The following is a 15,068-nucleotide window of genomic DNA, read 5'->3' on the forward strand; positions in this document are numbered from 1 at the left end:
ATCAAGGTAACCCTTCCGGATGATTTTTTTCCCACATTCCTTACATTCATAGTTCTTAACACCAGTGTGTGTAAGGGTGTGTGTATTAAGGGTACCCTTCTGGCTGAACTTTTTCCCACATACCTTACATTCATAGTTCTTCATACCTGAGTGTGTAAGTGGGTGTTCATCAAGATGACACTTATGCCTGAATTTCTTCGTACATTCCTTACATTCATAGTTCTTCACACCAGTGTGTGTAAGGGTGTGTCTATCAAGGTTACCCTTCAGGATGAATTTTTTCCCACATTCCTTACATTCATAGTTCTTCACACCAGTGTGTGTAAGGGTGTGTCTATCAAGGTTACCCTTCAGGGTGAATTTTTTACCACATTCCTTACATTCATAGTTCTTCACACCAGTGTGTGTAAGGGTGTGTATCAAGGGTAGTCTTATGGATGAATTTTTCCCACATTCCATACATTCATAGTTCTTCACACCAGTGTGTGTAAGGGTGTGTGTATCAAGGTGACTCTTCTGGATGAATTTTTTCCCACATTCCTTACATTCATAGTTCTTCACACCAGTGTGTGTAAGGGTGTGATATCTTAGGCCTTCCCTTGAGGTGAATTCTTTTCCACACTCCAGACACACAAACTTCCTCTCTCCTTTGTTGCTGGAGTTGCTAGCAGCAAGTTGCTTCATCTGCTTACCTCTGACCCTCCTGCCCCCTGCAGCAGTCTGCTCCTGCTTGTCTGGAGTACTCATGCCTCTTCTTCTTCTTCTGGGGTGTTCTAGGGGGCTGTTAGGCAGTGTTGTTGTTGTTGTTGTTGTTATGGGCAGCAGCCAGTAGTCGCTCACATGAGCCCTGGTGTCATCCTGTGAGGGCCTCACTGGCTGCCCCGTCTTCCTGAGGAAGGCACAGGTGGGGCGGGTGGCTGCTGCTTCCTGCCGTGAGGGGTGGACGCCTGCCGCCGCCTGGTCCAAGGTGGCCGCCATGTCCAGGGAGGGAGGGAGTTGGTGTCGTGGCTGGGAGTGGAGGCAGGGCAGTGCAGCAGCAGCAGGAGGTGCTCAATGGTCTCCTCGACGGTCCTGCAGCAGCAGCAGCAGGTGTTCAATGGTCTCCTCGACGGTCCTGCATCAGCAGCAGCAGGTGTTCAATGGTCTCCTCGACGGTCCTGCAGCAGCAGCAGCAGCAGGAGGTGCTCAATGGTCTCCTCAACAGTCCTGCAGCAGCAGCAGCAGGAGGTGCTCAATGGTCTCCTCGATGGTCCTGCAGCAGCAGCAGCAGGAGGTGCTCAATGGTCTCCTCGACGGTCCTGCAGCAGCAGCAGCAGCAGCAGGTGCCCAATGATCTCCTCGACGGTCCTGCAGCAGCAGCAGCAGGAGGTGCTCAATGGTTTCCTCGACGGTCCTGCAGCAGCAGCAGCAGGAGGTGCTCAATGGTCTCCTCGACGGTCCTGCAGCAGCAGCAGCAGGTGTTCAATGGTCTCCTCAATGGTCCTGCAGCAGCAGCAGCAGCAGGAGGTGCTCAATGGTCTCCTCGACAGTCCTGCAGCAGCAGCAGCAGGAGGTGCTCAATGGTCTCCTCGACGGTCCTGCAGCAGCAGCAGCAGGAGGTGCTCAATGGTCTACTCGACAGTCCTGCAGCAGCAGCAGCAGGAGGTGCTCAATGGTCTCCTCGACGGTCCTGCAGCAGCAGCAGCAGGAGGTGCTCAATGGTCTCCTCGACAGTCCTGCAGCAGCAGCAGCAGGTGCCCAATGGTCTCCTCGACGGTCCTGCAGCAGCAGCAGCAGCAGGAGGTGCTCAATGGTCTCCTTGACGGTCCTGCAGCAGCAGCAGCAGCAGGTGCCAAATGGTCTCCTCGACGGTCCTGCAGCAGCAGCAGCAGGAGGTGCTCAATGGTCTCTTCGACGGTCCTGCAGCAGCAGCAGCAGCAGGAGGTGCTCAATGGTCTCCTTGACAGTCCTGCAGCAGCAGTAGCAGCAGGTGCCGAATGGTCTCCTCGACGGTCCTGCAGCAGCAGCAGCAGGAGGTGCTCAATGGTCTCCTCGACGGTCCTGCAGCAGCAGCAGCAGGAGGTGCCCAATAGTCTCCTCGACGGTCCTGCAGCAGCAGCAGCAGGAGGTGCCCAATAGTCTCCTCGACGGTCCTGCAGCAGCAGGAGGTGCCCAATAGTCTCCTCGACGGTCCTGCAGCACCAGCAGCAGGAGGTGCCCAATGGTCTCCTCGACGGTCCTGCAGCAGCAGCAGGAGGTGCCCAATGGTCTCCTCGACGGTCCTGCAGCAGCAGCAGGAGGTGCCCAATGGTCTCCTCGACGGTCCTGCAGCAGCAGCAGCAGGAGGTGCCCAATGGTCTCCTCGACGGTCCTGCAGCAGCAGCAGCAGGAGGTGCCCAATGGTCTCCTCGACGGTCCTGCAGCAGCAGCAGCAGGAGGTGCCCAATAGTCTCCTCGACGGTCTTGCAGCAGCAGCAGGAGGTGCCCAATGGTCTCCTCGACGGTCCTGCAGCAGCAGCAGCAGCAGCAGTGAGGGTCGGGGACCTTCCAGGCAAGGCGGTGCACGGTGTTGTTGTTGTCCCGGCAGTGTTGCCAACTGCTCCTCAAACGCGCTAAATTGGACCCAAAACCGTTGCAATAGTTTTTTTGTAAAGTACATTTCCGCATCGGACGAAATATATTGTTATGCCCATGGAGGTATTATTTAAAGGAGTCGCCCTCCCGCGCCGTCTCCATACAGACGAGTGAAGCCAGTGGGCGGAGCTTACCGAGTCTGCGGGCGGAGCTTACGATCGGCAGATAGACCCAAAACATTGCTATCTCCTGCATGGATCCATGATTTCCTGGGCTGAGCTAAGGGAATTAACATTTGTTTTGCATACTAGACGAATAAAAAAAGAATTGATGGTTTGAGTTACGAAAAGTACATAATATTTTCCTATATATTTAATGTAGATCTATTATCAACGGTAATTATGTCAAATAATCACAATATCCAAAGAAATAATGTATTATACAGCAAGCTTTTCCGGGAGAAATGATAGTAAGATTGTTTTTTATAGTGTATTGTGTGACAAGGCACAAATAGTAAAACAAAATTTAATAATTAGATGCCTTTTAAGTGTACAGTGACATGACGGTACACATATTCTTGATAAGTGCTTCAACCTTTATTGATGTCCACCCTGTAGTCGTGATCTAGTAAAAGTGGTTCACCTCAAAGATTATTTTCTCTCACTAGTCTTGCACGGTTCTGACATTTAAAATATACATATGATTTATATACCCATGTCACAAATATATAAGTAAGACAAAGCAATTTCACTCCCATTAGGAATTACAATTTACAGTATATATATTATTCATATTAATTACACATGTAGATTATTGTATAATATCATATGAGAGAGAGAGAGAGAGAGAGATTTTATTTTATTTGAAAGATTTATTGTTGTAAAGTACAACAAAGGGGGATGGCTGGTTTTTGCAGACAAGCCCCTGACTATGCTTGGTACAAAAATATAAAAAGCTCCATTGTACAAAAATACAAGTTGTGTTCAGTTAACAAAAAAAATAAATGGAATGAAAATAAAGACCAAATGCCTGATAACAGTTACCCAGATCACCACCTTGCAGCAAACTTTGGGTGGTCTTTAACAATGGCAGCTACAATGTCATGATTAATGAACCAGGCGACAAGGGAAGGCACGTCTCTTATACCATGGGGACGGTAACAAGCTAGCTATGAGAGAGAGAGAGAGAGAGAGAGAGAGAGAGAGAGAGAGAGAGAGAGAGAGAGAGAGAGAGACAGACAGAGATGAAATTTCATAAGAAGTCAGGCAGTACCATGCAAATTTATAATTATTTTATTTGGCAGTAATCTGGGTTGTGATAGTACACACACACACACACACAAAAAAAAAAAAAAAAAAAAATCTAACTTCAGGCCATCTTTCACCTGAGATACCAACCTGTTATATACAGTTTATTACTTCTCCTTTATATATATACGTACATGTGGACATGATCTCGTCCACCCATATATACACCCCAAAGACAGCTGCCCACCTCTCAGTAGCACTGTATAATCTAAATTCTACATTCCTTTGAACAGTATAAGTTTTGTGTATTCTTGACGACTTTTACTCTGTTTGCTCTTTATTAGATTATCAGTATAATGTTTTCCAGCATAATGGCATCTAACCTGGATGTATTTCTCTGTAATAGCCTTTATTAAAAATACCAGGTGATTTTCCAGTGGCCCAAAGTCTTTCATATGATGAACCAGAGTTGCAAATACAGGCTTGCACAAGTAGGTTTCTAAAACAGATCTCTTTAGTTCATTATAAGTTACTCTAGAAAGATTTTCCTCTGATGACACAAAATATGCTGCATGCATTCTGAAAACCTTTTCACAGGTCATGCATACATCAATAACAGTCTGATGGAAAAATCAGAGCTCCTCTACTCTTCAGCATAACTAGAGAATTTATATCATTATAAGTGGTACTTTCTAATGCGTCTAGACAGGCTTCACACTTTAAACATTGCTTTAGTTTAAATACTACAAATCCAGCTATATATGCAACAATTTTCTGTGAGCATAATGACATATGTGTTGGGTGGGGTACATATACATAGTCATGATCACAATGAGCAGAATCTTGGGCATTTTCTTCAAGTATTTTGCTTCTAGCAATAGATAAATTTATTGAGTGAGCAGATGGTGGTTCTGAATCTACATTATCATCCCTGGAGCAGTTACTAGAAACTGTTAAAATGGGAACTGATTGCAGTGGCAGAGTGTTTCCACCTAGTACATCTTGTACATCATTGTGAACAAGTAATTTTTTGTAAGCAGACTTGAACTGCCTCGCCGTTGGGTTATTATTACATCCTCCAAGTCTGCGTAATTTTGCAAAAAACAGCTCAAGATGATCTTGACTAAATTTATATGTTAATAAAAAAGTAATTCCATACTGTTGAGAGGAAACTATGGTGTCATACAAACCTATTAAGCTGTCTATACAAACAATAAATCCGAGAAATCCTGTTTTCCTGTTGCTTTCCAGAAGACAAGTGTAAGTGTTTGGCTGCTTCAGTGACATTATATAGGTCTTAGCTTCCTTCAGAAAATCAACATACTTCTTATGATTTTTGTTATTCATTGGGCATTTCCATTCACATGCTTTAAGATTCCTTGAGTTTAGAATGTCAAAAAGTCTGTTAAAAAATCTAACGAATTTTATTGTTGCCTCACAACCTTCAAATTCTTTAAATTTTCATGCAAACAAAATTCAAGAGAACAAGCCACAGATTCACTTAAAAGTTGGGCTGCTAACTTTACATTCATTTTCTGTTTCATCCATTCTATGTGTTTATTTTTTAGTTTATTACCTAAATGAAGTCCCTCTTGTTGTTGCAAACTGTGCAGTTTATCAATATATTCCCATTTTACATACTTATTTTCACTGTCAACCAAACAGCATTTTTCAGCCAAAGTATTTCTCACTAACTTCAGCATATGACAAGGGTCCAGGAACACATAGATAGGCTTACCAGTTACAGGGTGAAGAAAGAAAGTTTTCAAGTCATTAGGGTCAAGTTTGCACCCAAGCTTCTTTACCATTGCTACATTACATCCCGCACCATCAAAAGTCAAAGAAATAACATCAATACCCACTGCAGCAAGCTTCTCTAAGCACTTTAATACTAGATTACTTCTTTCAGTTCCATTTAGTCCATCTATAAGGAAGTATCCAACAGGGAGTTTCCAGTGATCATTAACAGCTACCACCATAAATGTAAGGGCATTCTTTGCTATAGGTAAGGTGTCACTGTCCAGCTGAGTCCCCCTATCTATGTACCCATGATATTTTTTTTCATTCCATTCTACATGCTGGCGTATTGCTACTTCATCTATCACCAAGGAACAAAGTAATTGTTTGCCATTTGCAGATGCAGCAACTGATTTAGACTGTAATACATTAAAGGCTGTTGAAGTAAAACCGGGGTCTCCTGGTATAGTCTGGTACCATTTCTCTATTGTCCTTGGATGTGGTAAACAAGTGTCAAATGTTTTCCTGACATAGTTGTATGCATGTGGTGAATAAAAGTGTAGAGTTAATGCAAAGCTCCTAAGCTCAGGTGAATATGATACTGGTACAGGTTTGTTCAATTTTTTTGACACTTGTCTTTGTAGAAGGTCTCCTACTCCCCCAGCACAATCCTCCAAAATATCCAAACTATTAGTACTAAGCAAATCTTTGTCTTTTAGGTCACTGATAATATTTTGTAGTTTAGCATTTCTTTTTAATAAACGTCTTTTCGACTGCTGTAAAGTTTTGATTTTTTTTCTAGCTGATACAAGGTTTGTTTGGCTTAATGCTAATTTTCTTTTCAATTTAGCTTTCTCAGGAGAGACTGAAGACACCATGGGTAATTTTGAAAGTCTATGAGGTTTAGTATCCAGAGGGGGATTATAAATACTTTCCTGTACAGTAGCAGCAGTATCCTTTGAAGTGTGATGACTAATCTCCTTTGAATTTGTGGAGTTTTCATCCTCCTCCATGGATGTGGCATCATTACTACAGTTATTTGCAGCATCAGTGTTTACAGTAGCATCCACTCTAGCTTCAACAGCAGGTCTAACTACTGTTTCTACTAGTACCTCACGTTTGGCAGGTGCTTTCCTAGTCTTCGTACCTTTTTGTAAATGAGATGGAAAACCTTGAAAGACAGTTGGTATTACTCCTTTCTTCAACATTACATAATTTGGTGTGGTCCTGTCAAAATCTTCTTCCACAAAATGTCTAGAGCAAAGCACTGCCGATCTAGAGGGATTAAAATTTAGCCTACGTGTGGCCAGTATCCACTTCCTCCGCAACACTTCATCTCTAGGGAACCTGATGGAAATAAACGCAAAAACAACCACTTGGATAAGCAATTTTGGTAATAACATGAAACACTAATGAACGACGATCACAATACAGCACAGGGATGCAGTACAGGACATGACCACCATACACTGGTCACTAAACTATTCATATGTCAGAAACAAAAAAGTGCTCGGTTCCACTATTGGTCCTCTAGCAACAACAGACAGAAACATTGTTAATGAAGACACAGAAATGGCGAACATTCTAAATTGGCAAACATTCTAAATGACTTTTTTGCTTCAGTATTTACTGATGAAGACCTAGGAGATATAAAACCATTTACTGCAAGGCATAACGATGATACGTATCTAAATAACATACATATCACAGAGCGTGACATACTTCAAGCAGTTACTAAAATTAACGTAAACAAAACTCCTGGTCCCGACAAAATTTCACCCCGAATCCTTAAAGAAGTCAATTAAGAAATCAGTCACCCGCTGTTAATTCTCTTTACGAAGTCCTTACATCAAGGCATCAAAGCATTCATGTTTTTTTTTTTTTTTTTTTTGATGAGAGGGCACTCCATGATAGTTGTGTTGCAGTGTGTGGCCCCCTGGCCTGGAACACTGCATGTGCAACAGAGACCAGGAGAGTTACTAACCTTCCAGTAGTACCTATATCCTAGTCTAAGGCGCACTGCTACCACACCCTGAGTTTCACTGTGTCACCCATAAATGTAGTCACAGTTTTGGGAGACACTAACATAGTGGACTCTGCTGGTACTACCACCGTCACAGCCATGGGCGTCGATTGTGGGGGGGGGGAGACGTGGGGGACATGTTTTTTTTTTTTGCCCCCACCCCCCTCTTAACCTAACCCAAACTAACCACAGCTAACTTAAAACAATCTAAAATAACCTAATCTAACCTAACCTAACTTAACCTAACCTAATGTAACCTAAGCTAACCTATATTACAGAGGGGAGGCAAAAAAATTTTTTTTTTCGATGAAAAAATGCCCCCACCCCCCTAACCTAACCTAAAATAACCTAAAGTGACCTAACCTAACCTAACCTAACCTAACCTATCCTATCCTAACCTAACCCACCTACGTAACCTAAAGTATGGGGGGGTGGGGGGCAAGAAAAAAAAATTTTTGCAACAGAAAAAATTGCCACATTTATAACCAGCACATCAAAATCTATCAGAAAAAATTAGTTTTAACCCCCAAATCCTATTCTGACCTCTGCGATAATAATACCTACCAGGATATTGATAAAATAAAAAGGTGTAATAATGAAGTCAACATTTAATGTTTTTTTTAAGGGTCTTGGAGCATGTTTATCACCAGACTAAAGCTATTACTTAATTATAAAATGTACTGCATGTGGCCTCAAAATGTCTCGGAAATAAGCAAATTTTTAAAAAATATTCCGGGGGAGGGGCTCAGCGCCCCCCGGATCCTCAGCTGTTTGGCTCGCTACGCTCGCCCCCTCCCTTCTGTCCCCCTCCCCCTATTTTAATTAATTAATTAATTAAAGGAATCGACGCCCATGGTCACAGCAGTGTGTCAGTTGGGCAGCAATGGTATTGTGGATGGATTGTTTAATTCTACTCTTAACATAACTAAGCGTGTTGCCTATTCAATGCCAGGGTCCACTGTGTTGTCCTGAAGGGCTCGTCTAGCAAGGCATCTGCCTTCTCATTGTGCTGGATGCCCACATGGGAGGGCACCCAGGTGAAGTGGATAGTAGCACCAGTGTCCTCTAGGGCATGGAGGGCAGTAAGGCAGTGAGATCACAGTCAGTAGGTGAGGAGGACCAGAGCTCCTGCAAGGCTGCCTGGCTATCTACAAACAGACACATATCTTTGTTTAAAGCTGCTACAGTATTTTTATCATATGTATCTGGTTATACAGTTCTCAGCTCACCTGTGAAATGATGTAGATCCACTACGATCCCTTTTGGTACAGCCATAAGCTGAACAAGCAGGCATTGTATGTTGCTGTTAAGGGCCGCGATGATCTAGTTGATCTTATGAGCCCTGGTGACGTCCTGTGCATGAGGGTTTCACAGGCGTGACAGCTGCCCCGTCTTCTTGAGGAAGGCGCAGGTGAGGCGAATCACAGCTTCCTGCCGTGAGGGCGGCCAGCAGCGTTGGCAGGTCAAAGGTGGTCACGTCTAGGAAGGCCAGTTGGCTTCACAGCAGTACTCGGTGTGAGTGGAAGCGTGGACACTGCAGCAGGTGTTCGATGGTCTCGGGGACTGTACTGCACCAAGGGCAGTGAGGGTAGGGGCCAGGTGCAGGCGGTGCAGGTGTGCGGTGAGTCTGGTGTGGCCCAGACGGAGGCATTGTATGCACGTCCACAAGATCAGCTGACTGATGTTTTGGGTCTAAGGGGGGAGGGGAGACAGCGGACCAATAGCGCGTTGGCTTCACGTTCGTGACGTCATGCCGACTCCTCCCATAATACCTCCATGGTTATGCCGGACGTGTTACTTGGGTTCCGTGTCGCCGTCAGGAGACTCCGTGGGAGGGAGATATGTAAACACTTTGCACAGCTTCTGAACGCTGAGTCACTGCCTCGCTGACCGTCCCCCCAAGTTCCCACCATTTTGTCATGCTTTCCGTTTCCATCACAGCTCCCGTTTCCATTATTTTATCATTTGATTTATTTATTGGAGTTACTGGATAATTCTTCATATCCGATTCGTTTTCTTTTTTAGGTTGCTAATAAATATTGTTATTGTTATTAGACTATGATCAAGTACCCACATCACCGAGATATCCACTCACTGAGTAGTGATCTCTCTCTCTCTCTCTCTCTCTCTCTCTCTCTCTCTCTCTCTGAATGAAGTGAATATTTATTTTTTCGATAAAAAAATAGCATGTATAGTTATTATGGATGTACTCGATCATAGTCTAATAACAATAACAATATTTAGTTGCAACCTAAAAAAAAATCGGACATGAAAAATTATCTATAAATCCAATAAATAAATCCGAACAATCTGGTACCGGTACCGAGCAATCTGGTACCGGTACCGTACCGTTTAGCTGGTACCGTTAGTACCGGTACCTGCCCACCCCTAAACTGTCTGCCAGGTGAAAGCAACAGCACGCGCCGAGGCCCGAGCAGCATCCCTTCTGGCCCTGCCCAACCAGCCCCCTAAAACACCCCAGAAGAAGGAGACGACGAAGGCTCCACACCCACGGGCCAGCGCTGGGGACCTGCTGGCCAGCGACACCCTCAGCCCCAACACTGCCAGGACAACACCTCCACCACCGCCGCCGGGAAGTCTTAACCTTCTCATGCAGCAGAAGTAGGTAAGCTTCTCCTTGACAGAGTGGAATCAAAGGCTCTTCGTCTCATCAGCTCTCCTCCTCATACTGATAGTCTTCTACCTCTCAAATTCCGCCGCCATGTTGGCTCTCTTTCTATCTTCTATCGATATTTTCATGCTGACTGCTCTTCTGAACTTGCTAACTGCATGCCTCCCTCCTCCCAGGCCCCGCTGCACAAGACTTTCTACTCATGCTCATCCCTATACTGTCCAAACCCATTATGCAAGAGTTAACCAGCATCTTCACTCTTTCATCCCTCACGCTGGTAAACTCTGGAACAATCTTCCTTCATTCCTTCACTTGAGACCTGATATCATCTCTAATTTCCTCCTTCAGATTCTTGACATCACTCTTGATCTCCTCTAAGGCATCAGTGGTTTTAGTTTCCAGGGCATCCATACGTCTTTCTACTTTATCCTGTCTCTTGGATGTGTTGGTTACTTGTTTGAACAATTTCCCCGCAACAATATCGCATTTGGTACAATACCAGTGAATCTTACTTACTTGATTGCTGCTCAGGAAATTATACACTGCCTCAGTGACCTCCTCACACTTTATGTGGTGCCACATTTCACATAGTTCATAGCCTAGAGCCTTGTCTTCCTCACCAACCTTAACCTTACAGACTGGGCATGTGTCTGTTTGTTTATCTGCGTCGCTATCGTCTGCCCCTGTCAGCTGATCATCCCCGCCCCCAGCCGCAAGGCTTGTTTTGCCAGATCCAACAGTATCCTTGGTTTTTGTACCCGCCTGCTTACTAGACGGATTATTCTTGGAACGATTCATTCTTCTGGCAATATTACTATTGGAGAATTCCTTCACTTTTACAGAGCTCTCACGGGCACGTCCACCCTCGACCACGACCACGGACCCTAGGCCGCCGGTGTGTGGAGGAAAAGAGAACAAGGAAAGAACGAGGACAACAACAACACACTCAGCCGCCGCAAAGGTTGGGGCCGCCTCACCTGCAGGGCTGGACAGCAGCATGAGTGGCCAGGACAAGCAGGAGCAGACTGCTGCAGGGGGCAGGAGGGTCAGTGGTCACCAGATGAAGCAACTGGCTGCTGGCAACTCCAGCAACAAAGGAGAGAGGAAGTTTGCGTGTCTGGAGTGTGGAAAAGAATTAACCACAAGGCATGGCCTCAGATATCACACCCTTACACACACTGGTGTGAAGAACTATGAATGTAAGGAATGTGGGAAACAATTCATCCAGAAGAGTCACCTTGATAGACACACCCTTACACACACTGGTGTGAAGAACTATGAATGTAAGGAATGTGGAAAAAAATTCAACCAGAAGGGTAGCCTTGATACACACACCCTTACACACACTGGTGTGAAGAACTATGAATGTAAGGAATGTGGGAAAAAATTCATCCTGAAGAGTCACCTTGATAGACACACCCTTACACACACTGGTGTGAAAAACTATGAATGTAAGGAATGTGGGAAAAAATTCATCCAGAAGAGTACCCTTGATAGACACACCCTTACACACACTGGTGTGAGGAACTATGAATGTAAGGAATGTGGGAAAAAATTCACCCTGAAGGGTAACCTTGATAGACACACCCTTACACACACTGGTGTGAAGAACTTTGAATGTAAGGAATGTGGGAAAAAATTCATCCTGAAGGGTAACCTTGATAGACACACCCTTACACACACTGGTGTGAAGAACTATGAATGTAAGGAATGTGGGAAAAAATTCATCCTGAAGGGTAACCTTGATACACACACCCTTACACACACTGGTGTGAAGAACTATGAATGTAAGGAATGTGGGAAAAAATTCATCCTGAAGAGTACCCTTGATAGACACACCCTTACACACACTGGTGTGAAGAACTATGAATGTAAGGAATGTGGGAAAAAATTCATCCGGAAGAGTCACCTTGATACACACACCCTAACACACACTGGTGTAAAAAGTCATGAGTGTGAAGAGTGCGGGAAGAGGTTCAGTGTGAAGCAGACACTCAATCGACATGTCTTCAGGCACTATGGCCTTAGAGAGTTCAAGTGTGATGTTTGTGGAAAGCTCTTTAAGACAAAGAGAGACATTGCCAGGCACATGAAGATCCACTTCTGAAGTGTGTCTGCCTACAGTAGTTATAGTGACCAAGGTAGGGAAGGGGATGGGAGGGAGAGGAAGGGGAGGAAGAGGAAGGGAAGGCTGCAGTAGGGAAGGGAAGGAAAGGGAAGGAAATCCCAAGGAAGGAAAAGGGAGAGTAATGTGGTGTGGCTGGGTGTGGTGTGGTGTGGCTGGGTATGGTGTATGGTGTGGCTGGATATGGTGTGTGGTGTGTGTTGGGGCTGGGTATGGTGTGGTGTGTGGTGCGGCTGGGTATGGTGTGGTGTGGTGTGTGGTGCGGCTGGGTATGGTGTGGTGTGTCGTGCGGCTGGGTGTGGTGTGTGGTGCAGCTGGGTTTGGTGTGGTGTGTGGTGTGGCTGGGTATGGTGTGGTGTGTGGTGTGGCTGGGTATGGTGTGGTGTGGTGTGAGGTGCGGCTGGGTGTGGTGTGGTGTGGGAGGATTTGACTCGGGGACTTTTTTTTACCTCGCTGTTGGTGGTGTTTGCAGAAGGACAAGCAGGACCTGGACTGTGACATCATTATGAGGCTTGAGTACGGTCTCCTGAACTCCTCGTCCCTGGAGCTGATTGGTGAGTTGGCGACCCTGTTTTTTCTTTGTTCGCATGTCTCTCTGTCTCTATCTCAGGTTGTGGCTTTTAATTGATGGGTCTGTCTATGTCTGTGTCTCTGGATGTTATATTTGCTTCTCATTTTCTCTCTCTCTGTCTGGGTCTCTCTTTGTCTCTGTTTTTCTCATTTTCTCTCCCTGTGTGTCTCTGTCTCTCGATGTTTTATTTGCTTCTCATTTTCTCTCTGTCTGTCTCTCTGTGTCTTTGTCTGTCTCTGTCTCTCTCTGGATTTCTGTAGCTTTTAGTGCTAATGGTTGTTTTATCTACTTCTCATTTTCTCTGTGTCTGTCTCTTTGGTAGTATTGCTTTCCTTCTCTTTCTCTACTTATCCCTGTTTCATTTTCCTCCGTTCTCATTTTTTGTTCTCTTTCTGTTCTTATGTCTTATTTTTTCACCATTTTCCTTTCATTCTTTTCCTTTTTCATTTCTCTCTTCCTCTCCTTGTCTTAGTTTTCCCTTTTCATTTCTTCTTCTTCCTTTTGCTGTCTCATTTTCTCTGTGTCTGGCTCTCTGGATTTCTGTAGCTTTTATTTATTTATTTATTTTTACAACAAAGGAGACGGCTCAAGGGCAACAAAAAGTGCATAGAAAAAAAAGGCCCGCTACTCACCGCTGCCATAATAGACGAAAGTAAAGAGTGGCCAAGAGAGAGGTCAATTTGTGGTGGAGAGGTGTCTTGATAATGGCTGTTTTATGTCTACTTCTCATTTGGTCTGTCTGTCTCTGTCTCTGGGTTTCTGTAGCTTGTAGTGATAGTTCTCTCTCTCTCTCTCTCTCTCTCTCTCTCTCTCTCTCTCTCTCTCTCTCTCTCTCTCTTCTGGAAAAACAAATTGAATAGGTAACCTGGTGCGCACTTTCTCCGCAGAGCAACCCACGTGTACCTCCCCAGTCTAATGGTGAGCCTGGCGCCGCCCCTCGTGGTCTTCCAGCCTCCTCACCAGTGCATCTTCCACTCCTCCGAGCTTGTGTATAACTTGACCAACCAGTGATGAGGTGAGTGAGGGAAGGGAACAGAAGGGAAGGGAGAGGAAAGGAAGGGAAGGGAGAGGAAAGGAAGGGAAGGGAAGAGAAGGGAAGGTTAAGGAAGGGAAGAGAAGGGAAGGTCAAGGAAGGGAAGGGAAGGTCAAGGAAGGGAATGGAAGAGAAGGGAAGGTCAAGGAAGGGAAGAACATAAGAACGTAGGAGTCTGCAAGAGGCCGGTAGGCCTGTACAAGGCAGCTCCTTTGAACCTAAGCTCCCGTGTATCTAACCCCACCTAATATCGCTGTCCATGAATTTATCTAATCTATTTTTGATTAGAAGAAGAGAAGAGAAAGAAAGGGAAGGGAAGAGAGAGGAAAGGAAAGGGAAGAGAGGAGAAGGGAATGGAAGGTCAAGGAAGGAAAGGGAAGGGAATGGAATGAAAGGGAAGGGAAGGGAGAGAAAGATAAAGGAGCGGAAGGGAGAGGAATCAGAATCAGAAACTTTATTTCCATTTTATACAATGGTTATTCTTTACAGGCTTAAAACTATTGATCATAGTATATAGAGTGTTCCCCCCCCCCAGGCGGAGACTCTGAGGCAGGGTGAAGGTGCGCCATTTTGAAATTTGGGAAAAGATGTCTACATAGTTTGTCTATTTTTGATCTGTTGCTCTGTCTGGAAAGCTGGATTTTCTTATAGCCTTCTCAAACTAATGCTTCCTCTACATAGTTTGTCTATTTTTGATCTGTTGCTCTGTCTGGAAAGCTGGATTTTCTTATAGCCTTCTCAAACTAATGCTTCCTCTACATAGTTTGTCTATTTTTGATCTGTTGTCTGTCTGGAAAGCTGGATTTTCTTATAGCCTTCTCAAACTAATGCTTCCTCTACATAGTTTGTCTATTTTTGATCTGTTGTCTGTCTGGAAAGCTGGATTACCTCATGTCATTAGAATGCAATTGATACCTTTTCTTGGCCTTTGGAAAGAGTTGATGTGAGGGGAAGTGTTGAGGATGCCCGCCTACAGTCCTTGCTGAGCAGTTTCTGTGTCTTTCAGAGCGTGTGAAGCAGTTTGCCAACCTGGTCCTGGCCCTCATGATGCTGTTCGCCAGGTACAATCACTGGATGGTGGGCGACAAGTTTGAGAGACTCGCCCCCTCACTGGTAATTATGCCCCGTTGTCATTTTTCCTTCTCTC

General features: G+C 44.9%; 2 protein-coding genes across 48 annotated transcripts in view; one reads left to right on the top strand and one right to left on the bottom strand.

Annotated features, from left to right (window-relative positions):
- The window catches only part of LOC126984800 (mastermind-like domain-containing protein 1), a 128,101-nt gene that overhangs the window by 71,976 nt on the left and 41,057 nt on the right, over positions 1 to 15,068 (top strand). For 16 of the 37 annotated variants that reach the window (XR_007737819.1, XM_050838922.1, XM_050838918.1 and 13 more), the window contains one exon: positions 14,928 to 15,034. The exons of 9 other annotated variants lie outside the window; for them this stretch is intronic. Coding sequence is in view for 15 of the 28 variants with exons in the window: in XM_050838922.1 (XP_050694879.1) it covers positions 14,928 to 15,034 (107 nt within the window). In the remaining 13 variants the exon portion in view is untranslated. 12 more of the 37 variants (XR_007737826.1, XR_007737830.1, XR_007737837.1 and 9 more) reach the window with 10 other exon arrangements.
- Positions 1 to 15,068, bottom strand: part of LOC126984803 (uncharacterized) — an 82,750-nt gene that overhangs the window by 63,155 nt on the left and 4,527 nt on the right. The gene's annotated exons all lie outside the window — the stretch shown is intronic.

The sequence above is a fragment of the Eriocheir sinensis genome, chromosome 57 (assembly GCF_024679095.1).
Source record: "Eriocheir sinensis breed Jianghai 21 chromosome 57, ASM2467909v1, whole genome shotgun sequence".
Taxonomy (NCBI): Eukaryota; Metazoa; Arthropoda; class Malacostraca; order Decapoda; family Varunidae; genus Eriocheir; species Eriocheir sinensis.